This window comes from Myxine glutinosa, chromosome 4 (assembly GCF_964187855.1).
Source record: "Myxine glutinosa chromosome 4, kmMyxGlut1.1, whole genome shotgun sequence".
NCBI classification, from domain to species: Eukaryota; Metazoa; Chordata; class Myxini; order Myxiniformes; family Myxinidae; genus Myxine; species Myxine glutinosa.
The window spans coordinates 50,096,781-50,115,047 of NC_136264.1; the positions used below are offsets into that span (position 1 = coordinate 50,096,781).

The following is an 18,267-nucleotide window of genomic DNA, read 5'->3' on the forward strand; positions in this document are numbered from 1 at the left end:
TAAGAATTGTTTTGGCAGGATTGGTTTGGTTTTCAACACTTGTGTTTTCATTTATGGCTTAGACATCTCACACAAGAATTTGAATGATGTGTTAGGTAATTTCCTGCTTGCACAGGCAAAAATGGCAGTGTATAAATCAAGAAAAAGAAAAGTTGATGATCTTGGAGCAAATGAGGAAAATGCCTTGTTCTTGTTTAAAAATCTTGTGACGAGCCGTGTAAAGTTAGACTTTGCTTTTTTTTCCATAACAGGAAGGCTGCCACAGTTTGAGGCCAAATGGTGTGTGAAAGAAGTCATTTGTAAAATCCTGGAGAAACGCTTATTGTTTTGTGAAATGTTTTGTGCATAATTTTACTGTATTAATATTTTTTTGTCTGTTTTTCTCCTTGAAATGAGAATGTGACCCCTATTTGGGGGTTTTATTTTTTATTTTTATAATAAAAAGATACAAAAGTCTCTCACTCTCTCTCTCTCTCTCTCCCTCTCTCTCCCTCTCTCTCTCTCTCTGTCTCTGTCTCTGTCTCTGTCGCTCTCTCTCTCTCAGGGGAAGAAGCGAAAATGGGAAAAAAATAAAAATAGAGATAGCAACACAAGCAAGGAATGCAATGGAGGCGGGGAGGGGATGAGGAGAACGAGTGGGAGGAGGAGGGGAACGATTGGGGAGAGAGGGGAACGAGTGGGGGGAGGAGGGGACGGTCGGAGTAGAGTCCCTGTATAGAGAGATTTGCGACATGAAGAGTCCGAAAAAAATTGGTCACGTGGTCTGTGGACGCCATGTTGTTTCCTGTCCGATCTTCGCGTGTTTGTGGCCTTGCATTGAATACATACGAGGAACGCTCTATTTTATTGTCTGGCTTTGTTTGTTGTCTTTAATAATACTTAATAATGTGAGTATTGTCTTTAATACTCACACTCATTCTAATGACGCCAAATACTTAAGATCACACGCTGATAAGACTCTCCTTGTCTGCAATAGAACTCATATGCCATAGGGGACAAAGCCTTTTGCAACTCAGTACCTGTCCTCTGGAACAAACTACCTATAACTATTCGGACCTCACACAACATAAAAACTTTCAAATCAAAACTCAAAACACATTTATTTCCAAAGTAACTTAATTGTATTTTTTGAAAAGTAGCTTTAAGTCGTATTCTTCTAAGATTGTGTAATGTAAGTTGTAGTCTTCAAGATATTATTGCGGATCTCCAACATCGGCCTTCCCCTTACCAAGGGGGGATTAATCCCCTCGTCTGTTATCTAGCCGACGCGATCCGGGGCTATCACGTTCCTTCCGGTCGGCGTTAAATAGGGTTGTAAGCCGAATTCTTATTACCTAAGTACTAACACCGGCCGTGAAGCAAGGAAATAACCCCACCCAAACCACGGCTTCAGTGGACACGCTGAGCGATAGCGAGCCGCGATTCGGGCCGTTAACAGGAACTAACCCGATTGGAGCGGTTGTGATCGTGCCACGCTTACCCAATGGAGAAATCACTAAGATGGTCGAATCAGGAAAGACAGGAAGAACAGATTGGTTCATTTACAATTGCACGGGAAGGAAGAGAAGTACACACAGGGCAGCCTTATAACAGTCTTAACTTATCCCTGGACACGGGCCCATTCACACTCAGACTCAGACTCACACGGGGGTTGTAGATGGTCGGGTTGAGGGTCCACCGATGGCGTCCACAGCTCGCTCCGGTCCCGGACTCGTACCACGAAGGTGATGAAGATGGTAGACGGCAGGCAAGATCTCCGCGTGTTGGTGGCGCGGATCGGACAATTACGTGGAGGGGGGGGGGGGGATTGGTAAGCTGGCGATTATACTGGCGTATGTAATAGTTGTACCGGCGCCTTATAAGCGCTCCAGGTATAGCTCGGTACAATGCGCCATTTCCACAAGTCCTCTGCAATGCGCCGTTCCGGCAATGCTTTCACACTGATGTCACCAAAGCGCCTTTCCCAATCGACCTTGCACAACAATGCAATGCGCTCCAACCAAGTCCAAGTCCTTTGCCACTGCCGTATGCACGCGAGTCCTTGGACAGTCCTTCAATACCACGTAAGTCCTTCTCATATATCGAGTGCCGTTCAGTCCTTCAGAGGGTTTTGCGCTCGCGGTTATATAGCGCCGCTTAGCGAACCCTCTCGAATCTGGGAGATGCGCACTCACCACGCCCCCTTAGCCATGCCCACTCGAGCCCTGGTTGGTTGATGGGGTCTTACCGGCTCCGCCCTTGATGGCTGCTTGACATGGCCACACCCCCGACCTCACGCTCCACCCCCTTTTCGGGCCTTACCTCGTGGCATTTGGGCTGGTTCGAGCAGAAGCCCAAGGGCAGCGAACGCTACTGGCAAGCAAGGTGCAACAGCTGCGAGCATCCTAATGCGAGGGGCAATGGGGTGCAGACTGGATGATGTGCAATGGAGTCGATTGGAGGGAGGGCTGCAGAATGAACGGGGCCTACTCTTATTTGTTTTACACAACGCAGATGATAACTATTGGAAATGGCCTTATCTTACATATACTAAGAAATAACTAACGTTCTAAGGTGACCTACGTGTTGCATGTGGCCTAACTATGGGGTGCAACCTTTAACCTTTAATGATGTTACCTGTGTGGGACTGTGGGTTCTCAAAACCGCAACAATATGTTGTGAAGCACTTTGTTCATTTCATGCTAAGGCGCTATATAAATACTGTTATTATTGTTCTTATTATTATGTACATGTATGTAATTTGGAATAGTTTAGATGTACACCACACAACTAATTGTACATGAAAAACGGGTATGTTTTACATGCATAGGGCTTACTCTTCCATTGCAAGTCTGGATTACAATTTCTGGGCCTTTTATATAATTACAATTTAATTGTGCATATGTATTTCTCCCGGTGCACCTACATGAAAAGTTAAATTACTTTTTAATTTTCATATTTAAAATCAACATTTCTGTCATTTGTTAAGATGGTTTTAAGGCAATCTTGTTATAATAATAGGAATTTATATAGCGTAAATTGCAGGAGCCTCTAAGCGCTTAGAAAAGAGAAGAAAGCCAACGAGAGGAATATACAAATACAAATTATACAAGAAGAAAACCTAAGATGTAATCAGATGTAGGCATTTTCAAATAAATGAGTCTTTAACAGAGATTTGAAAATGTTCACATTGTCGGCTTTGTGTGCATGCATGCGAGTCAAGAAAGTAATACGTAAGAGAGAAAGGCAGTCCAGAAAATGATAGGCAATTCCTGTCCCCTCTTTCCCTTTTATTCCTTTTCCCCCTCTCCTCCCTCTCCTCCCCACATAAAACTACATTTGTGAACAAAGATTATTGTGTAGCAGCTACCGCTGGGTTTACACAATCGCCTTGCACCTACCAAAGACGCGGAGCGATCACCATGCCGGGCTCGTCCAGGACGCCCGGGCAGGCCCGCGCTCAACTTGCCAGGCCTCAGCCGGGACGCCCGGGCATGCCCGGGCACGCCCGGCCACGCCCGCTCTCGACTTGCCAGGCCGCGTCCGGGACGCCCGGGCATGCCCGGGCATGCCCGCCCTCGACTTGCCAGGCCGCGGCCAGGACGCCCGGCCACGCCCCCTCTTGTCTTTCCCGGGCAAACGCTCCGGGATAATGTGTGTATATATATTGCTGCCCGATAAACGGGCTTTTCAGAGTACCCGAGTTGTTTTGTGACAATAAAGAAACTCGGACGAATTCCAGCTTTTTGTCGCGTCCATTCTTCCGATTGACGTGGGAGCACAGCTCCTACATTGGTGACCTACCGACATGGACACGGCAGATGCCCTTAAACTGCCTACCTTCTGGGAGGCTCACGCGGCGGTTTGGTTCACCCAGGCGGACTCCCTGTTCGCCCTGCGAGGCATCACGGCCGACGACACCCGCTTCCACCATGTGGTAGCAGCGCTCGGTTCAGCCACCGCGGCCCGCGCCCTGAGCCTCCTTGAGAGCCCGCCAGCCGCTGACAAATACGGCGCGATTAAGAAGCTCCTCCTCGACGCTTTCGCCCTCCCATCGGCGGAACGCGCACGGCGCCTGCTCGACCTGCCCGAGCTCGGCGACACGCGCCCGTCCGAGCGAATGGACTACATGCTTTCGCTGCTCGGCGAGCACTCTCCGGCATTCCTGTTCCGGGTGCTGTTCCTCCGTCAGCTGCCTAGCCCGGTACGCCTCGCCCTGGCGAGCACGACGATCACGGATCCCCGCGCCCTCGCCAGGGAAGCCGACAAGATCTCCGCGGCAGGCCAACGCATTGCAGCAGCGACCTGGGGCCCACTGCCGTCCGACGCAACGCCCTTGGCGCCCGAGCACCCGGCACGGTCGACGACCGAACTGCCGACGCAATTGGCAGCCGCTACGCCGAGCCGACCACCCCCAGCACGACGACCGGGGCCTCCACCTGACCAAGCGTGGTGTTACTATCATGCCAGGTTCGGACAGAAGGCCCGGACATGCCGACCCCCGTGCACCTTCGGCAGGCCGGGAAACGGCTGGGCCGGCGTTCATTACCAGCCATGAGCGCCGGCCACACGGGCAACTTACTTTTCATCACGGACAAAGCGTCCGGACGGCGCTTCCTGTGCGACACCAGCGCCCAACTGAGCGTCATACCCGCCTCTGATCAGGACAGGCAGTCCGCGGTTTGCGGCCCCTCTTTGGTTGCGGCCAACGGATCGGCCATCCGCACCTTCGGCCCGCGCAACGTCACCCTCTGCTTCGGCGGCCAACGCTTTACTTGGACGTTTATAACCGCAAACGTGCCCATGGCTCTGCTAGGCGCCGACTTCCTCTGCGCACACGGACTGCTGGTGGACGTCCAACGGCGTCGCCTCATCAACGCCGAGACCTTCAGCTCCCTGGTATGCACATTGAGCAGCTCCGCTCCGACCGAGCTGGCATGCGCCCTCCCGGCGGCGAACGAGTTTGCTCGCCTGCTCACGGAGTTCCCGGCCCTCACGCGGCCGAGGTTTTCGGCCGTCGCAGTACGACATGGGATCGAGCACCACATACCAACCACGGGCCCGCCGGTCTACGCCAGAGCCCGCCGCCTCGACCCAGCCAAGCTCGCCGTGGCCAAAGCCGAGTTCGACGCTTTGGAACACCTCGGCATCGTGCGGCGCTCCGATAGCGTGTGGGCTTCGCCACTACACATCGTCCCAAAGCCAGGGGGCGGCTGGCGCCATGTGGCGACTACCGCCGCCTTAACGACGCTACCACCCCCGACAGGTATCCGATCCCGCACATCCAAGACTTCTCCGCCCGTCTGGCAGGATGGGTCATTTTTTCAAAAATCGATCTCATACGGGGATATCACCAGGTACCTGTCAGGGCGGCCCACGTCCCTAAAACAGCCGTCATCACGCCGTTCGGCTTATTCGAATTCCTACGGATGCCGTTTGGCCTCAAGAACGCGGCTCAGGCGTTCCAGCGCTTGATGGACGGCGTGCTGCGTGACCTGCCGTTCCTCTTCGTTTACCTGGACGACATCCTTGTCGCCAGCACGTCCCGGGCCGAGCACCTCCTCCACCTCCGAACACTGTTCGGGCGCCTCAGCGAGCACGGCCTCATCGTCAACCCGGCCAAATGCCACTTCGGCACGACGGCCGTTGATTTTTTGGGCCACCACATCACCAAGAACGGGGCCGTGCCGCTGCCAACCAAGGTCGAGGCCATCACCACGTTTCCACGTCCCCGCTCCATAAAGGCCCTGCAGGAATTCCTGGGAATGGTGAATTTCTATCACCACTTCGTGCCCCGCGCTGCTCAACTCATGCGGCCCCTCTACGAAGCCCTCCGGGGCAAGCCGGCCAAACATGACATCGTCTGGTCCGCAGCAATGGACGCGGCCTTCCAAAGCTCAAAGCGGGCCCTCGCCGACGCAACACTGCTCGCTCACCCGGTGCTCAACGCTCCCATCGCCCTCACCACGGATGCCTCCGACTACGCGGTGGGCGCCGTACATGAGCAATGGGTGAACGGGGTTTGGCAGCCACTCGCTTTTTTCAGCCGGCAGCTCCGGCCGAACGAGCTCAAATACAGCACGTTTGACCGTGAGCTCCTCGGTCTACACCTGGCCGTTCGCCATTTCCGCCACATCCTGGAGGGCCGACCCTTCACGGCGTTCGTCGACCACAAGCCGTTAGTTTACGCAATGGCCAAGGTCACGGAGCCGTGGTCGGCCCGCCAACAGCGCCACCTCTCCGCCGTGTCGGAGTTTACCACGGACATCCGGCACGTCGCCAGCAAAAACAACGCCGTGGCCGACTGTCTTTCTCGGGCCAGCGCGAACGCGGTCCACCTTGGCATGGACTTCGCGCTTATGGCGGCGGACCAAACCACCGACACCACGGTGCAAGCCCTCCGGGCGGCGGACACGGGTCTCCACCTGGCCGACATCCCCTTCACGGACACTGTCCTGCTCTGCGACGTCTCCCAAGGCCAGCCTCGCCCTATCGTGCCCGTTACCTGGCAACGCCGCATCTTCGTCTCCCTCCACGGCCTTTCCCACCCGGGCCGGAAAGCTTCCCAGAAGCTGGTGTCGGCGCGATTCGTCTGGCACGGCCTTCGACGGGACGTCTGCGATTGGACAAGCACATGCACAGCCTGCCAACAGGCCAAGGTCCACCGACACACCCAGGCCCCGCTGGCACCTTTCACCGTGCCCGAACGACGTTTCGACCACGTCAACGTGGATCTGGTGGGCCCCCTCCCCCTATCACGGGGGTTCACACACCTGCTCACCATGGTGGACAGGACCACCAGGTGGCCGGAGGCCGTTCCCCTCGTCTCCACCACCACCGCCGACGTTGCGCAGGCTTTCATCGCCACCTGGGTCGCCCGCTTTGGCGCACCGGCGGACATCTCGTCGGACCGCGGACCGCAGTTCACCTCCGAGGTGTGGGGCGCGGTCGCCCGCAACCTGGGGGTCAAGCTCCACCGTACTACGGCCTACCACCCCCAAGCCAACGGGTTGTGCGAGCGATTCCACCGCTCCATGAAGGCCGCGCTCATGGCCGGCCTTCAGGACGGCGGTTGGGCCGACCGGCTGCCGTGGGTCCTTTTGGGCCTCCGCACGGCCCCCAAGGAGGACCTCCGGGCATCCACCGCCGAGCTTGTCTACGGCCAGGCGCTACGCGTCCCGGGCGAATTCGTGCCCGACGCTACCAGTCCCTGGTCCGCAGCTCACCAGCGCTCGGACCTCCAGGAGGCCGCCCGATGGTTTGCCCCCGTGCCAACATCCCACCACGGTGACCCCCAGTCCTACGTCCCCCCAGCGCTTCGCACAGCGGAGTACGTTTTTGTGCGTCATGACGCACATCGGGGGCCACTCCGGCCGCCGTACGACGGGCCCTTCCGGGTCCTGCGACGGGACGACAAGTCGTTCGTCATCGACATCGGCGGCAGGTCGGACCGGATTGCGGTGGACTGCCTCAAGCCGGCGCACGTGGACATCGACCAACCGCCACGGTTGGCCCTTCCGCCGCGGCGAGGCCGCCCCTCGTCCACGGTGCCCCCCACTCGACCGCCCACCACCACACCGGACCCCCCCCCCCCCCCCCACGACCCGCCAGGGGTCGCTTCGGCCGGGTCATCAGGACCCCCCTCAAATTGACCCTGCCGGTGCAAGTCGATTCTGGGGGGACGTGTGTAGCGGCTACCGCTGGGTTTACACAATCGCCTTGCACCTACCAAGGACGCGGAGCGATCACCATGCCGGGCTCATCCAGGACGCCCGGCCACGCCCGCTCTCGACTTGCCAGGCCGCGTCCGGGATGCCCGGGCATGCCTGGGCATGCCCGCCCTCGACTTGCCAGGCCGCGGCCAGGACGCCCGGCCACGCCCCCTCTCGCCTTTCCCGGGCAAACGCTCCGGGATAATGTGTGTATATATATTGCTGCCCGATAAACGGGCTTTTCAGAGTACCCGAGTTGTTTTGTGACAATAAAGAAACTCGGACGAATTCCAGCTTTTTGTCGCGTCCATTCTTCCGATTGACGTGGGAGCACAGCTCCTACAATTGCAATAAACAAAATCCGATTCTTATCTTGGACTAAGAGAAAATCCTATCAAAAGCGAGGGGCACGATGCAAATCACAAATTACACAATGTAGGCACTCACATTTTGTACGAGGTCACGCACAATGTGTACACACTAGTGGGCAGTGCACCAGTGCGTGGCGCAAACAATGGAAACAAAATGGCTTCTAATTCCGGGTTGTCGTAACTGTCTCTATACAGGGACTCTAGTTCTGCCTGCACCATCTGGTCGTGTAGAAAATTATGCATGTAAAACATATACATTCATTCATTCATTCGAACGAACTGGAGTTTCATTCTGCACGTCATGGCAACCAATTACCTTCGGCAGGGTTGGCGATCGATTGCGCTGAGCGTTGCGTTTAACAACACAAATAACGGTCTTTCTCTCCCATTAACCACAGATCATCCCGAAACACCTTTATAACTCCTTGAAATCGAGGTTGTAAAAGTTCGTCGCTTTCCATCACATCTACTATCTACATTATCGGGGGAAGAGTGTGTTTTGATAAAAATGATAAAATATGAAAATTGAGAAAAGGAAGTAAAAAGGATCAGGATGAGATATCACGGAGATTTAAAGGAGGGTAGGGAGTGTCGGAGGAGTTTAAGAGTGTGGGAGGAGTTTGGGAGTATTGTGGGAGGAGTGAGAGTGTGGGAGGAGTTTGTGAGGTTTGTGGGAGGAGTGAAAGAGTGTGGGAGGAGTTTGGGAGGTTTGTGGGAGGAGTGTAGGAGGAGTGTGGGAGGAGTTTCGGAGGAGTTTGGGAGGATTGTTGGAGGAGTTTGGGAGGAGTGAGGAAGAAGTTTGGGAGGATTGTTGGAGGAGTTTGGGAGTAGTGAGGAAGAAGTTTGGGAGGAGTGAGGGAGGAGTGAGGGAGGAGTTAGGGAGGAGTGTGGGAGGATGTGGGAGGAGTGTGGGAGGAGTGTGGGGGGAGTTTGAGAGGAGTGAGGGAGGACTTTTGGAGGAGTTTGGGAGGATTGTGGGAGGATTGTTGGAGGCGTTTGGGAGGAATGAGGAAGAGTTTGGGAGGAGTGAGGGAGGAGTTTGGGAGGGGTGTGGGGGGAGTTTGAGAGGAGTGAGGGAGGAGTTTTGGAGGAGTTTGGGAGGAGTGTGGGAGGATTGTTGGAAGAGTTTGGGAGGAGTGAGGAAGAAGTTTGGGGGGAGTGAGGGAGGAGTTTGGGAGGCGTGTGGGAGGATTGTTGGAGGAGTTTGGGAGGAATGAGGAAGAAGTTTGGGGGGAGTGAGGGAGGAGTTTGGGAGGAGTGTGGGAGGATTGTTGGAGGAGTTTGGGAGGAATGAGGAAGAAGTTTGGGGGGAGTGAGGGAGGAGTTTGGGAGGATCGTGGGAGGATTGTTGGAGGAGTTTGGGAGGAATGAGGAAGAAGTTTGGGGGGAGTGAGGGAGGAGTTTGGGAGGAGTGTGGGAGGATTGTTGGAGGAGTTTGGGAGGAATGAGGAAGAAGTTTGGGAGGAGTGAGGGAGGAGTTTTGGAGAAGTGTGGGAGGAGCTTGGGAGGAGTGTGGAAGGAGTTTCGGAGGGGTTTGGGAAGAGTGTGGGGGGAGTTTGAGAGGAGTGATGGAGGAGTTTGGGAGGATTGTAGGAGGATTGTTGGAGGAGTTTGGGAGGAATGAGGAAGAAGTTTGGGAGAAATGAGGAAGAAGTTTGGGAGGAGTTAGGGAGGAGTTTGGGAGGAGTGTGGAAGGAGTTTCAGAGGAGTGAGGGAGGAGTTTGGAAGGATTGTGGTTGTGGGAGGAGTTTGGGAAGAGTGTGAGAGGAGTGAGGGAGGGGTTTGGCCCAAACCGTTTGTGAGTAGTGAGGGAGGAGTTTGGGAGGAATAAGGAGAGAAGAGAAAAGGTGGGTTTTGAAGGGGAAAGGGCATGATGATGTTGGATACAACATTGTGCTCAAAGGTTGCGCCAAATTTGCTTACGTAATAAATATACGGCTGCATATCCTCTCGCTTTCGCACATATTATTTGTACTTCTCTCTAACCGTTCACTAATAGTAATATTTATTAAACATTAATCTTGGTGTTTACATTGTTTTATTTGCTCATTTGTAAATATGCATATAAAAACCAACATTTCTCGTCTAATTGCTTACATGTAACTATATATACGGTACTGCATTTATTTCAGAATCTAAATTGAGAGAGGTTTATAAATTATTTAATTATTCACTGTAAGGGAATGTAATGTTTTATATGATGACAAAAAAAAATCTAAATTTTTATATTCCTTTGCTTTGGTTAGTGAGACCTATGGTTATGTTAGAAAAAAATATATGTTGTTTTATTTTACCTTATACAGTGCTACAGATCGGAACACTTTGGTGGAACTATTTTAAAATGCGTTTTTCTCCACAAGGAAGGTTTCCCGGAAGTAGTTTATGCGCGTGAGTCTTCCCGGAAGTAGTTGACGCGTGCTCGATGAGATTGCAGGCTGGAGGTGAGGGAGTCTGAGTTGTTGGTTCTGTGTTCGATTAATTCATGTTTCTGACTGTAAAACTCGTTTTGCTTTACGCGCACACGTACCGTACGTACATTTAATGGGTTTGCATGGAGATTCCAGTCATGGTGTTGGCGTTCTCGGGACCGCAACGGTACGACTGCGCATCGCAGGCGCGCATCCACCTTATCCATTTTGGGCGTTTTTCCCATTGCATTGTGGGAGGTAGGGGTATATATATATCCGATCCCGGAACTATCAGCGATCACGTTGTCACAATCAGCTTGAAAATCGTCCAATTTTTGCAGAATTACGAACATTTTAGAAAGGTAAGTACAGCTTTGAACTTAGATTTTTCCCGTAAATTATGGAAGAATGTTAATGAATTTGGTATCAGTCGGTTGCAAATTGTGTTTTCTACTTCAAAATTACGATGATTTTGTGTGGGAGTTTAGCGCACCGTCGCGCAGACGACCGTCGACCGGTTGTGTAATTTTATTAATTTATTATTAAGATTATTATTAAGATAATAATAACTAGCCGAAACCCGTGGAACATCCACGGAAGGGAGGATGTGGTGTATGGATAGAGTGTACCATTATGGATGGCATAGGGGATTTGCTTGTCCGAGTAAGAGTTAGGAAGAAAGATGAGAATGAAGAGTGCGTATATGAACAACGATCGCCGACACCGGCACAAATGCATGCTCTGGATTGTCAAATCGGTGGACGGCTTGCTTCGCCTTCGCCTGTCCAATCAGCGGACGGCTTGCTTCGCCTCCGCCCAGCAGACGCCAATACGATGGCGTCGTAAGATGGCGTCGTATCGGCAGTTGATCGGATGCTTTTGGGCCCCAACGTCGGCTAATTCAGATTTTTCGAGTATGCCTGTACGTGATAAACAAAGAGCGCGGTTCGTAGATCGTAAATCCATTAGTGCCGTGGGCATCGGGTCACTGGGTGCGGCGTAAAAGGGATAACAAAGTCGAGTCCTTACGCTATTATTATATAAATAACTAATAATGCATATAGGCACTTTGTGCGTGTGACCGTGTGGTTGTGAGAATGCGACTGCGATGTTGACATGTTCTTTTCTCTTAAACTTTTACCAAACTTTCCATTCAAAAATGCCATTGAAAATTACCGGTGCTTAAACATTTCAAACGATCATAAAAAAGCAACCCCTTGGCCAATTTTGAGGAATTTTGCATCGATCAACTGGGAATTACAAGACAAAATCATTCCTATACATTTCACAGAACTTAGTGCAATATTTAAATACCCCATTGCTGTCCCTAATACGAGGATGAGAATGTGCAATGAACTTTGACACTGAAGCCGAAGGAGGCTGCTTTATCAAACGCCACATTGATTCAATCTATCAGCTCGTTGGCTTCTTTCATTCAGGATGGGAGAGGGAGAAAAGCGCGGAGAATGCATTGAGATATATACAGTAGTGGCCAAAAATATTGGCACCTTTGCACTTTTTTCAAATAACTTTTTTTTTTCAATAACAAATTTTCAATTTTTTTCAAATAACAATAACTCACAATTTTCGATAAAAAATAAGTTGAAATTGACAAAAGTATTTGGTCTCCACAATTCTTTATTTCACCTTTAATATTACAGAACCTTTGTTTTTGATTCAGAACTTGATATATCCTTTTAAATCAGAAAATATAAAGAAATGGCATTGGCAAAATTATTGACACCCGAGACTTAATATTTGGTAGCACAGACTTTGGACAAAATAACTGCAGTAAAGTGCTTCCTATAGCCATGAAGGAGCTTCCCACACCTCTCTACTGGCAGTTTGGCCCACTATTCTTGTGCAAACTGCTCCAGTTCTCCCAGATTTGAATGGTGCCTTCTCCCAACTGCTGTTTTCAGATCTCCCCACAGGTGTTCAATGGGATTTAGATCTGGACTCATTGCTGGCCACTTCAGAACAGTCCAGCGTTTTGTCTTGTACCATTCCTGGGTGCTTTTTAAAGTGTGTTTGTGGTCATTGTCCTGCTGCAAGACCCATGACTTTTGACAGAGACCCAGCTTTCTGACACTGGGTTGAACATTGTGCTCCAAAATGCCTTGGTAATCCAAGTGGATAGGTTTAAACCTGAAATAGATGGATGCTTACACGCATTAGGGGTAGATGTATTGGAAGGATTTTGGCTTGTTCAGGTGTGTTTTGGCAAACTCCAGTCGGGCTTTCTCAGTAGTGGGGTCCTCCTGAGTCTCCTACCATAGAACCACCTTTCATTGAGTTGGTGACGGATGGTGCGAGTTGAAACTGTTGTACCTTGTGTCTGAAGGTCAGCTTGAATCTGTTTAGCAGGTGGTAGAGGTGTTTTCTCCACCATTCGAACAATCCTTCCCTGCAATATTCAATTAAGTTTTCTCTTGTAGCCACGTCCAGGGAGGTTTGGCTACAGTGCCATGGGCCTTAAACTTTTTTTTTTTTTTTTTGTATACAAGATCGAGGCTCGTGAAAGAGCGAACATTAATCACACAGAAAGACAAACCGACACATAAAACATATAACATCGGGAGCGGTAGACAAGATGGGGAGAGAGGGGGAAGGACACAAACGCAACATTTGAGAGCAGGGACCGAGAGACATGGAGACATCGAGAGATCTGAGAGAGGGCGAGGGCTTTGGGGGGGGGGGGGCATGGGAAGGGGGCGGTGGGAGAGGTATAAAACATATGGACACTGCCAGGACTTCCAGGAAAGAAGTTGGAATTTCAAACAAGGTGGATCTGGGGTGAATTAGCGGGGGTAGAAAAGATCAAGGTTTTGGATGGGGGAAGATAAGAGATGGTGGAGAACAGCTGTTTTAAAGACCTGGAGGGAGGAGTGGGATTGAAGGGAGTGAGGGAGTTTGTTCCAGAGGCGGGAGAAAAGAGGAATGAAAGAGTGAAGGTGAGCAGAGAGCCGAGATTTCGGCAGTTTAACCATCAGAGGGTTGCTGGCAGATCTTGTGCGACCTGTAGGAATATTTGGGGGACAGAGCACAGAGAGAGAGCTGGGGGTGCAAGGCCGGAGAGGAGTCGGTAGAAGACAGAAAGACCACCTACCTGCCTGCGGTGAGTGAGTGAAAGGCCCTCAGAGATAGCTTCATCGCGGGAGATTCCAATAATTCTGAAAGCTTTGGTTTCAACAGCGTGAAGCCGAGCTAGGTGTGAGGCAGGAGCACCGGCCCATAGGGGAGAACAGGAACATCAATGTCTTCCTCATAACATTGCGTACGTGGACACAGGAACATCAATGTCTCTGGAGATGGACTTTTAGCCTTGAGGCTGTCCATGCTTGGCTATAATCTTGTGTCTGACCTCCTCAGACAATTCTCTGGTTTTCTTACTTTTCTCCATGCTGATTGCAGTACACACAGTGACACAAAACAGCAGAATGACTCCTTTTCTCCATTCAAACTGGTTGAACGATTGATTTTTATATTGCAGGCACCTGCAACTCACCATATGTGAGTTAAATTCCAAAGTAAAGGAGAATCGCCTGCTTGAAATTTAATTATTTCTAACAACTTCTAAAAGGTGCCAATAATATTGTCCGGGCCATTTTAGGATTTCTGTGTGGAATAAGCTGAGAGTTTGTAATTTTTTAGCATTTTTGTTTTGTTTCACTGCAAACCAAAGAAATACATATGTGGATACCAAAATCTTTTTTTAATTTCAACAATTTTCTGGAAGAAATGCTGCATTATTTGAAAAAAGTGCAAGGGCACCAATATTTTTGGACACGACTGTAAATATATATATATATATATTCGAACGCCCAATTGCATCTCTCACCTGTAATTGGAAGGAACAACCAATCGGCTCTCACCCTAATCAATTATCCCCAGCTGAGGGTATGACATAATTGTTACCCCTCCCTGTCCTAGCCATGAAAAGCAATGCAAAGTAAACCGCTACCTTTTTTCCTCCACAGCTGCAGACATTTATAGGGAGCACGTGCATAAGAGCCCTAATGCTAAATGCCCCATGAGCCACTGAACCAGCTAATTGGCGAGTCAGCAACAGTGTAGACAGAAACTCACTACCGAGGCTACCAAACGTGTAATGCGTGCGATGCCGATAGCAGGCAATGCAATATGAATATACAAACATCAAATGTCCAGTCACATATTGCATGAAAAGTGATTGGGCCTTTGATGTTTATATGTTAATTGCTGGTGGCATTACACGTGGTACATATTTGTAAGCTTCATTGGTGCAGGTTTCTGTCTAGGCTGTCGTTGACAACTCGACTAGACCTAGACCTAAACCTGGTGACGGCAGGGTTACCACTCCACAAGATGGCTTGAGCATGAAGGTTTGATTTTATACCGAATTGCGGCTCAGGGAACGTTGCGATTCTCAATTTTGTTGCACACCTCAAACGTTAAGTCACGCCTGCCCACTGATAATTTATTCACGCACGGCAAAGCGATCGTCCCATGACCACCAGATTTAAAATATCAAATATAAAGTTCAATGAAACGTCTAAAAATAAACCAGACAGGAAGTACTTGAAACTAGAGAGTTCATAGAATGCCTTGCCCCATGTAGTGTTCAATTATATAATTAAATTGGAATAAAATAATGATATTAAAAGTCGTATTGAAAAAATATCTGGAAGTTTACCGCTCTAAATGCAGCGTCTTATGTTAATTAATTTAATAGTAGATGTTAATTTAACACTCTCAATTAATTCATTATGTCTGTTGTTTGTGTCCTTTATGACGTCCTTAAAAATGGTAACGTTTCTGTTTGGAATGATTTTCAATTTTGTTTGATTGCCAGACAAGCAGGCAGAGTAAATAATTAAATTGTTAAATTACAGAGTAAACTATTAAACTACAGGATTGTTTTCCGATTCATTTTCCGATTTGTATTCAAAATATAACATTGAATTGAAATAAAGTTGTTCCTCGATCATAAACTGGCATTTGTAGATGGACGGACAGACAGAAGTCAACCAATTGCTTAACCCCACTTTTCACTTTGCATGCGCTGGGTAACAACAGATATGAAGAAGAGGAATCACTCGGTCAGAAAATAAAGTGCTTCTTGGCTATAATGATTTCAGTCTCACCGAACTACCCTGGTGTTGGCTTAACGGTGAAGGTGGCTGGTTTAAGATCTTAGAATTCTGAGTTTCAGCCCCTGTCGGCCATTAAAATAACACCAGGAGGGTTGACCTGACGCAGGCCGTGCTGTCGGGATTCCCCACTCAACTGCCCTGACGTGGGCCTCACTGTGGGGAATTCCAGCTCAACTAACCTGGAGTGGGCCTCGATCTCTGGGTTCCCCTCGGCTCAAGAGCCGTTGGTTGAGGCCAGTGTGGAGCTACTGGGAAGAAAAATGGTATTAATCCAACAAATGAGAATTTAGCACATTTAACAGTGAAAAATACAGTGATTGAAGGGGAAAACAAAGGTCCAACTAAACATTATCTTGGCTAACCTAAATTGCTGGTTTTAAATACATCTACTATAAACATGCAAATTACAATATAACTAAACAAATTAACCCCTTCACTTCCAGATTCCAATATATATATATATATATATATATATATATATATATTGAGTTGTAGGGTGTAGAATCTCGTACATGTAACAACAGTTGTAGGGTAAAGAATGAACCAACAGCACCTTCACCTTTTAATGAGACCCTCTCGCAAACATCGCAATAACTAGATATAGGCCTACATGCAATAACTCGTCCATTGATAAGCTTCCCACCTGTTCTGCCAACGTCCATGAATCCCTCTACCCCTAATGCGTGTAAGCATCCATCTGTTTCAGGTTTAAACCTATCCACTGATGTTTTACAACTATTCCAATGTATTGATTGAATAAGGGGAAAGTGTAAACTTCAGTTGAATGGAAGGCCTAACCAGGCAGTTCTTAAAAGTCTTGGGCCAAAATATTTACCTATCTGACCCCACAACAATGTGGGAATAATTGGAGCTATTAAGAAGTTGTAGTAATTTTAGTCAATGAGTGAGCCGAGTTTTTAAAGCGAACTTTTAACTTTGAGACTAGCTTTGTTGGTCAATCTTTAAAATTCAATCCAAATGGTTAAACGGGATTTGAACCCACAATCCCGAAGATGCCAGTCCACTGTCCTCACCATAGTAGATAGTTTGTTTTTTTTAAACTGTCATTGCTACCATGTTATATGGTTGTACTTCATTGTATGTTGTACCTTCCTGTTTTTCACACCATCCTGATTTACCTTTAGGTGCACTGTGGAAGAGAAGCATCCAGATGCAGATGAGCAAATGGAGATGCATTCATCCAACAGTGTGTTGAAGCAATTATCGGGAGAGTCGCAATCTGGAATAGAGGCCCAGACTGTGCATCCAAGGGAATTTCAGCCTGAAGCAGAGACTCGTTCTGTCCATCTGACGGAGCTGAAATCTACAGAAGAAATGTTTTCAGAGCATCTGATGGAGTTGCAGCCTAAAGCAGAGAGTCATTCTGTGAATCCTACCAAGTCACAGCCTGAAGCAGAGACATGTACTGTGCATCCATTGGAGTCACAGCCTGAAGCAGAGACACGTACTGTGCATCCATTGGAGTCGCAGCCTGAAGCAGAGACACGTACTGTGCATACTTTGGAGTCACATCCTGAAGCAGAGACACGTATTGTGCATCCATTGGAGTCACAGCCTGAAGCAGAGATGCGTACCATGCATCCACTGGAGTCACAGCCTGAAGCAGAGACACGTACTGTGCATCCACTGGAGTCGCAGCCTGAAGCAGAGACACGTGCTGTGCATCCACTGGAGTCGCAGCCTGAAGCTGAGACTCTTTCGGTGTACCCGAGGGAGTCGCAACCTGAAGCGGAGACAGATGATGTGCATCCGACTGATTCACAGCCTAAAGTGGAGACACATTCTGTGCATCCGACTGAATCACCGACTAGATTGGAGATGCAATCGAAGCATTCACAATTAGAATCACTCCCAAAACTAGATCCACATCCAGACAAGTCATTAAGGGGGTCGCAGCCTAAAACAGACACCTCTACAGGGCATTCAGCGACAGAATCTCAATCTCCAACACAGATGCAGATGTCAAAGGAAGCGATGAATAATCTAAATAATAAGGCAGAAGGTCATATCTCCAAGAAACAGCAAAAGAAGCTCATGAGACAACAGCAGTGGGAAGAGAACCGAGAACTGAGAAGGTAATGCTTTTATAGATGATTGACTAAGCCAAATTATACTGTGAAGATAACCAATGCCTGACACGTACTATTATTTGCCATTCCACAGAAACATTTATTGGATATCTAAAATGAATGATAATTCTCAACCCATTTCTTTAACTTTTACTTACGCAATCATCAATTATTTTTTTTCAGAAGTAAAACATAAATCGGTTCATCAAAAACTGAGAATTATTGGATCTGAACGTGTCAATAATTTCATTTTGCATTGCTATCAGAAGAATATAATGAACCCACCATTTCTCGATTTAATGCAACTTGGAGTTGACAAAGCTGTTAACATGCACGCCAGTTTGTGCAAATCACGGTGCCAAGCTTGTGCAACACATAATTGACCTTCATTTTTTTTTTTTTTTCCTCAAATTTTATTTTTCAAACATTGACAAAGCTCTTATTTTAAATTTCTGTTGAAGTACTACAGATTTCATCCAGTTGTATATGAACAGAATGTTCCAGAGATAGCGATGAAATGCTTGCTGGAGACGGGATTCTCACAGATCATTTATCACATGCATGTAATATAA

General features: G+C 48.8%; 1 protein-coding gene and 1 long non-coding RNA gene across 4 annotated transcripts in view; one reads left to right on the forward strand and one right to left on the reverse strand.

Annotated features, from left to right (window-relative positions):
* The window catches only part of LOC144891704 (uncharacterized), a 1,032,708-nt gene that overhangs the window by 1,008,833 nt on the left and 5,608 nt on the right, over window positions 1-18,267 (reverse strand). The window lies entirely within an intron of this gene.
* Window positions 10,458-18,267, forward strand: part of ADH5 (alcohol dehydrogenase 5 (class III), chi polypeptide) — a 100,578-nt gene continuing 92,768 nt past the window's right edge. Inside the window, exons 1-3 of one of the 3 annotated variants that reach the window (XM_078775668.1) lie at window positions 10,771-10,832; window positions 16,751-17,280; window positions 17,365-17,701. In XM_078775668.1, coding sequence (XP_078631794.1) covers window positions 16,791-17,280; window positions 17,365-17,701 — 827 coding nt within the window. In that variant the 5' untranslated portion in view covers window positions 10,771-10,832; window positions 16,751-16,790. Of the gene's footprint in view, window positions 10,504-10,770; window positions 10,833-16,750; window positions 17,702-18,267 lie in introns of those variants that run through there. The other 2 variants (XM_068101078.2, XM_078775667.1) reach the window with 2 other exon arrangements.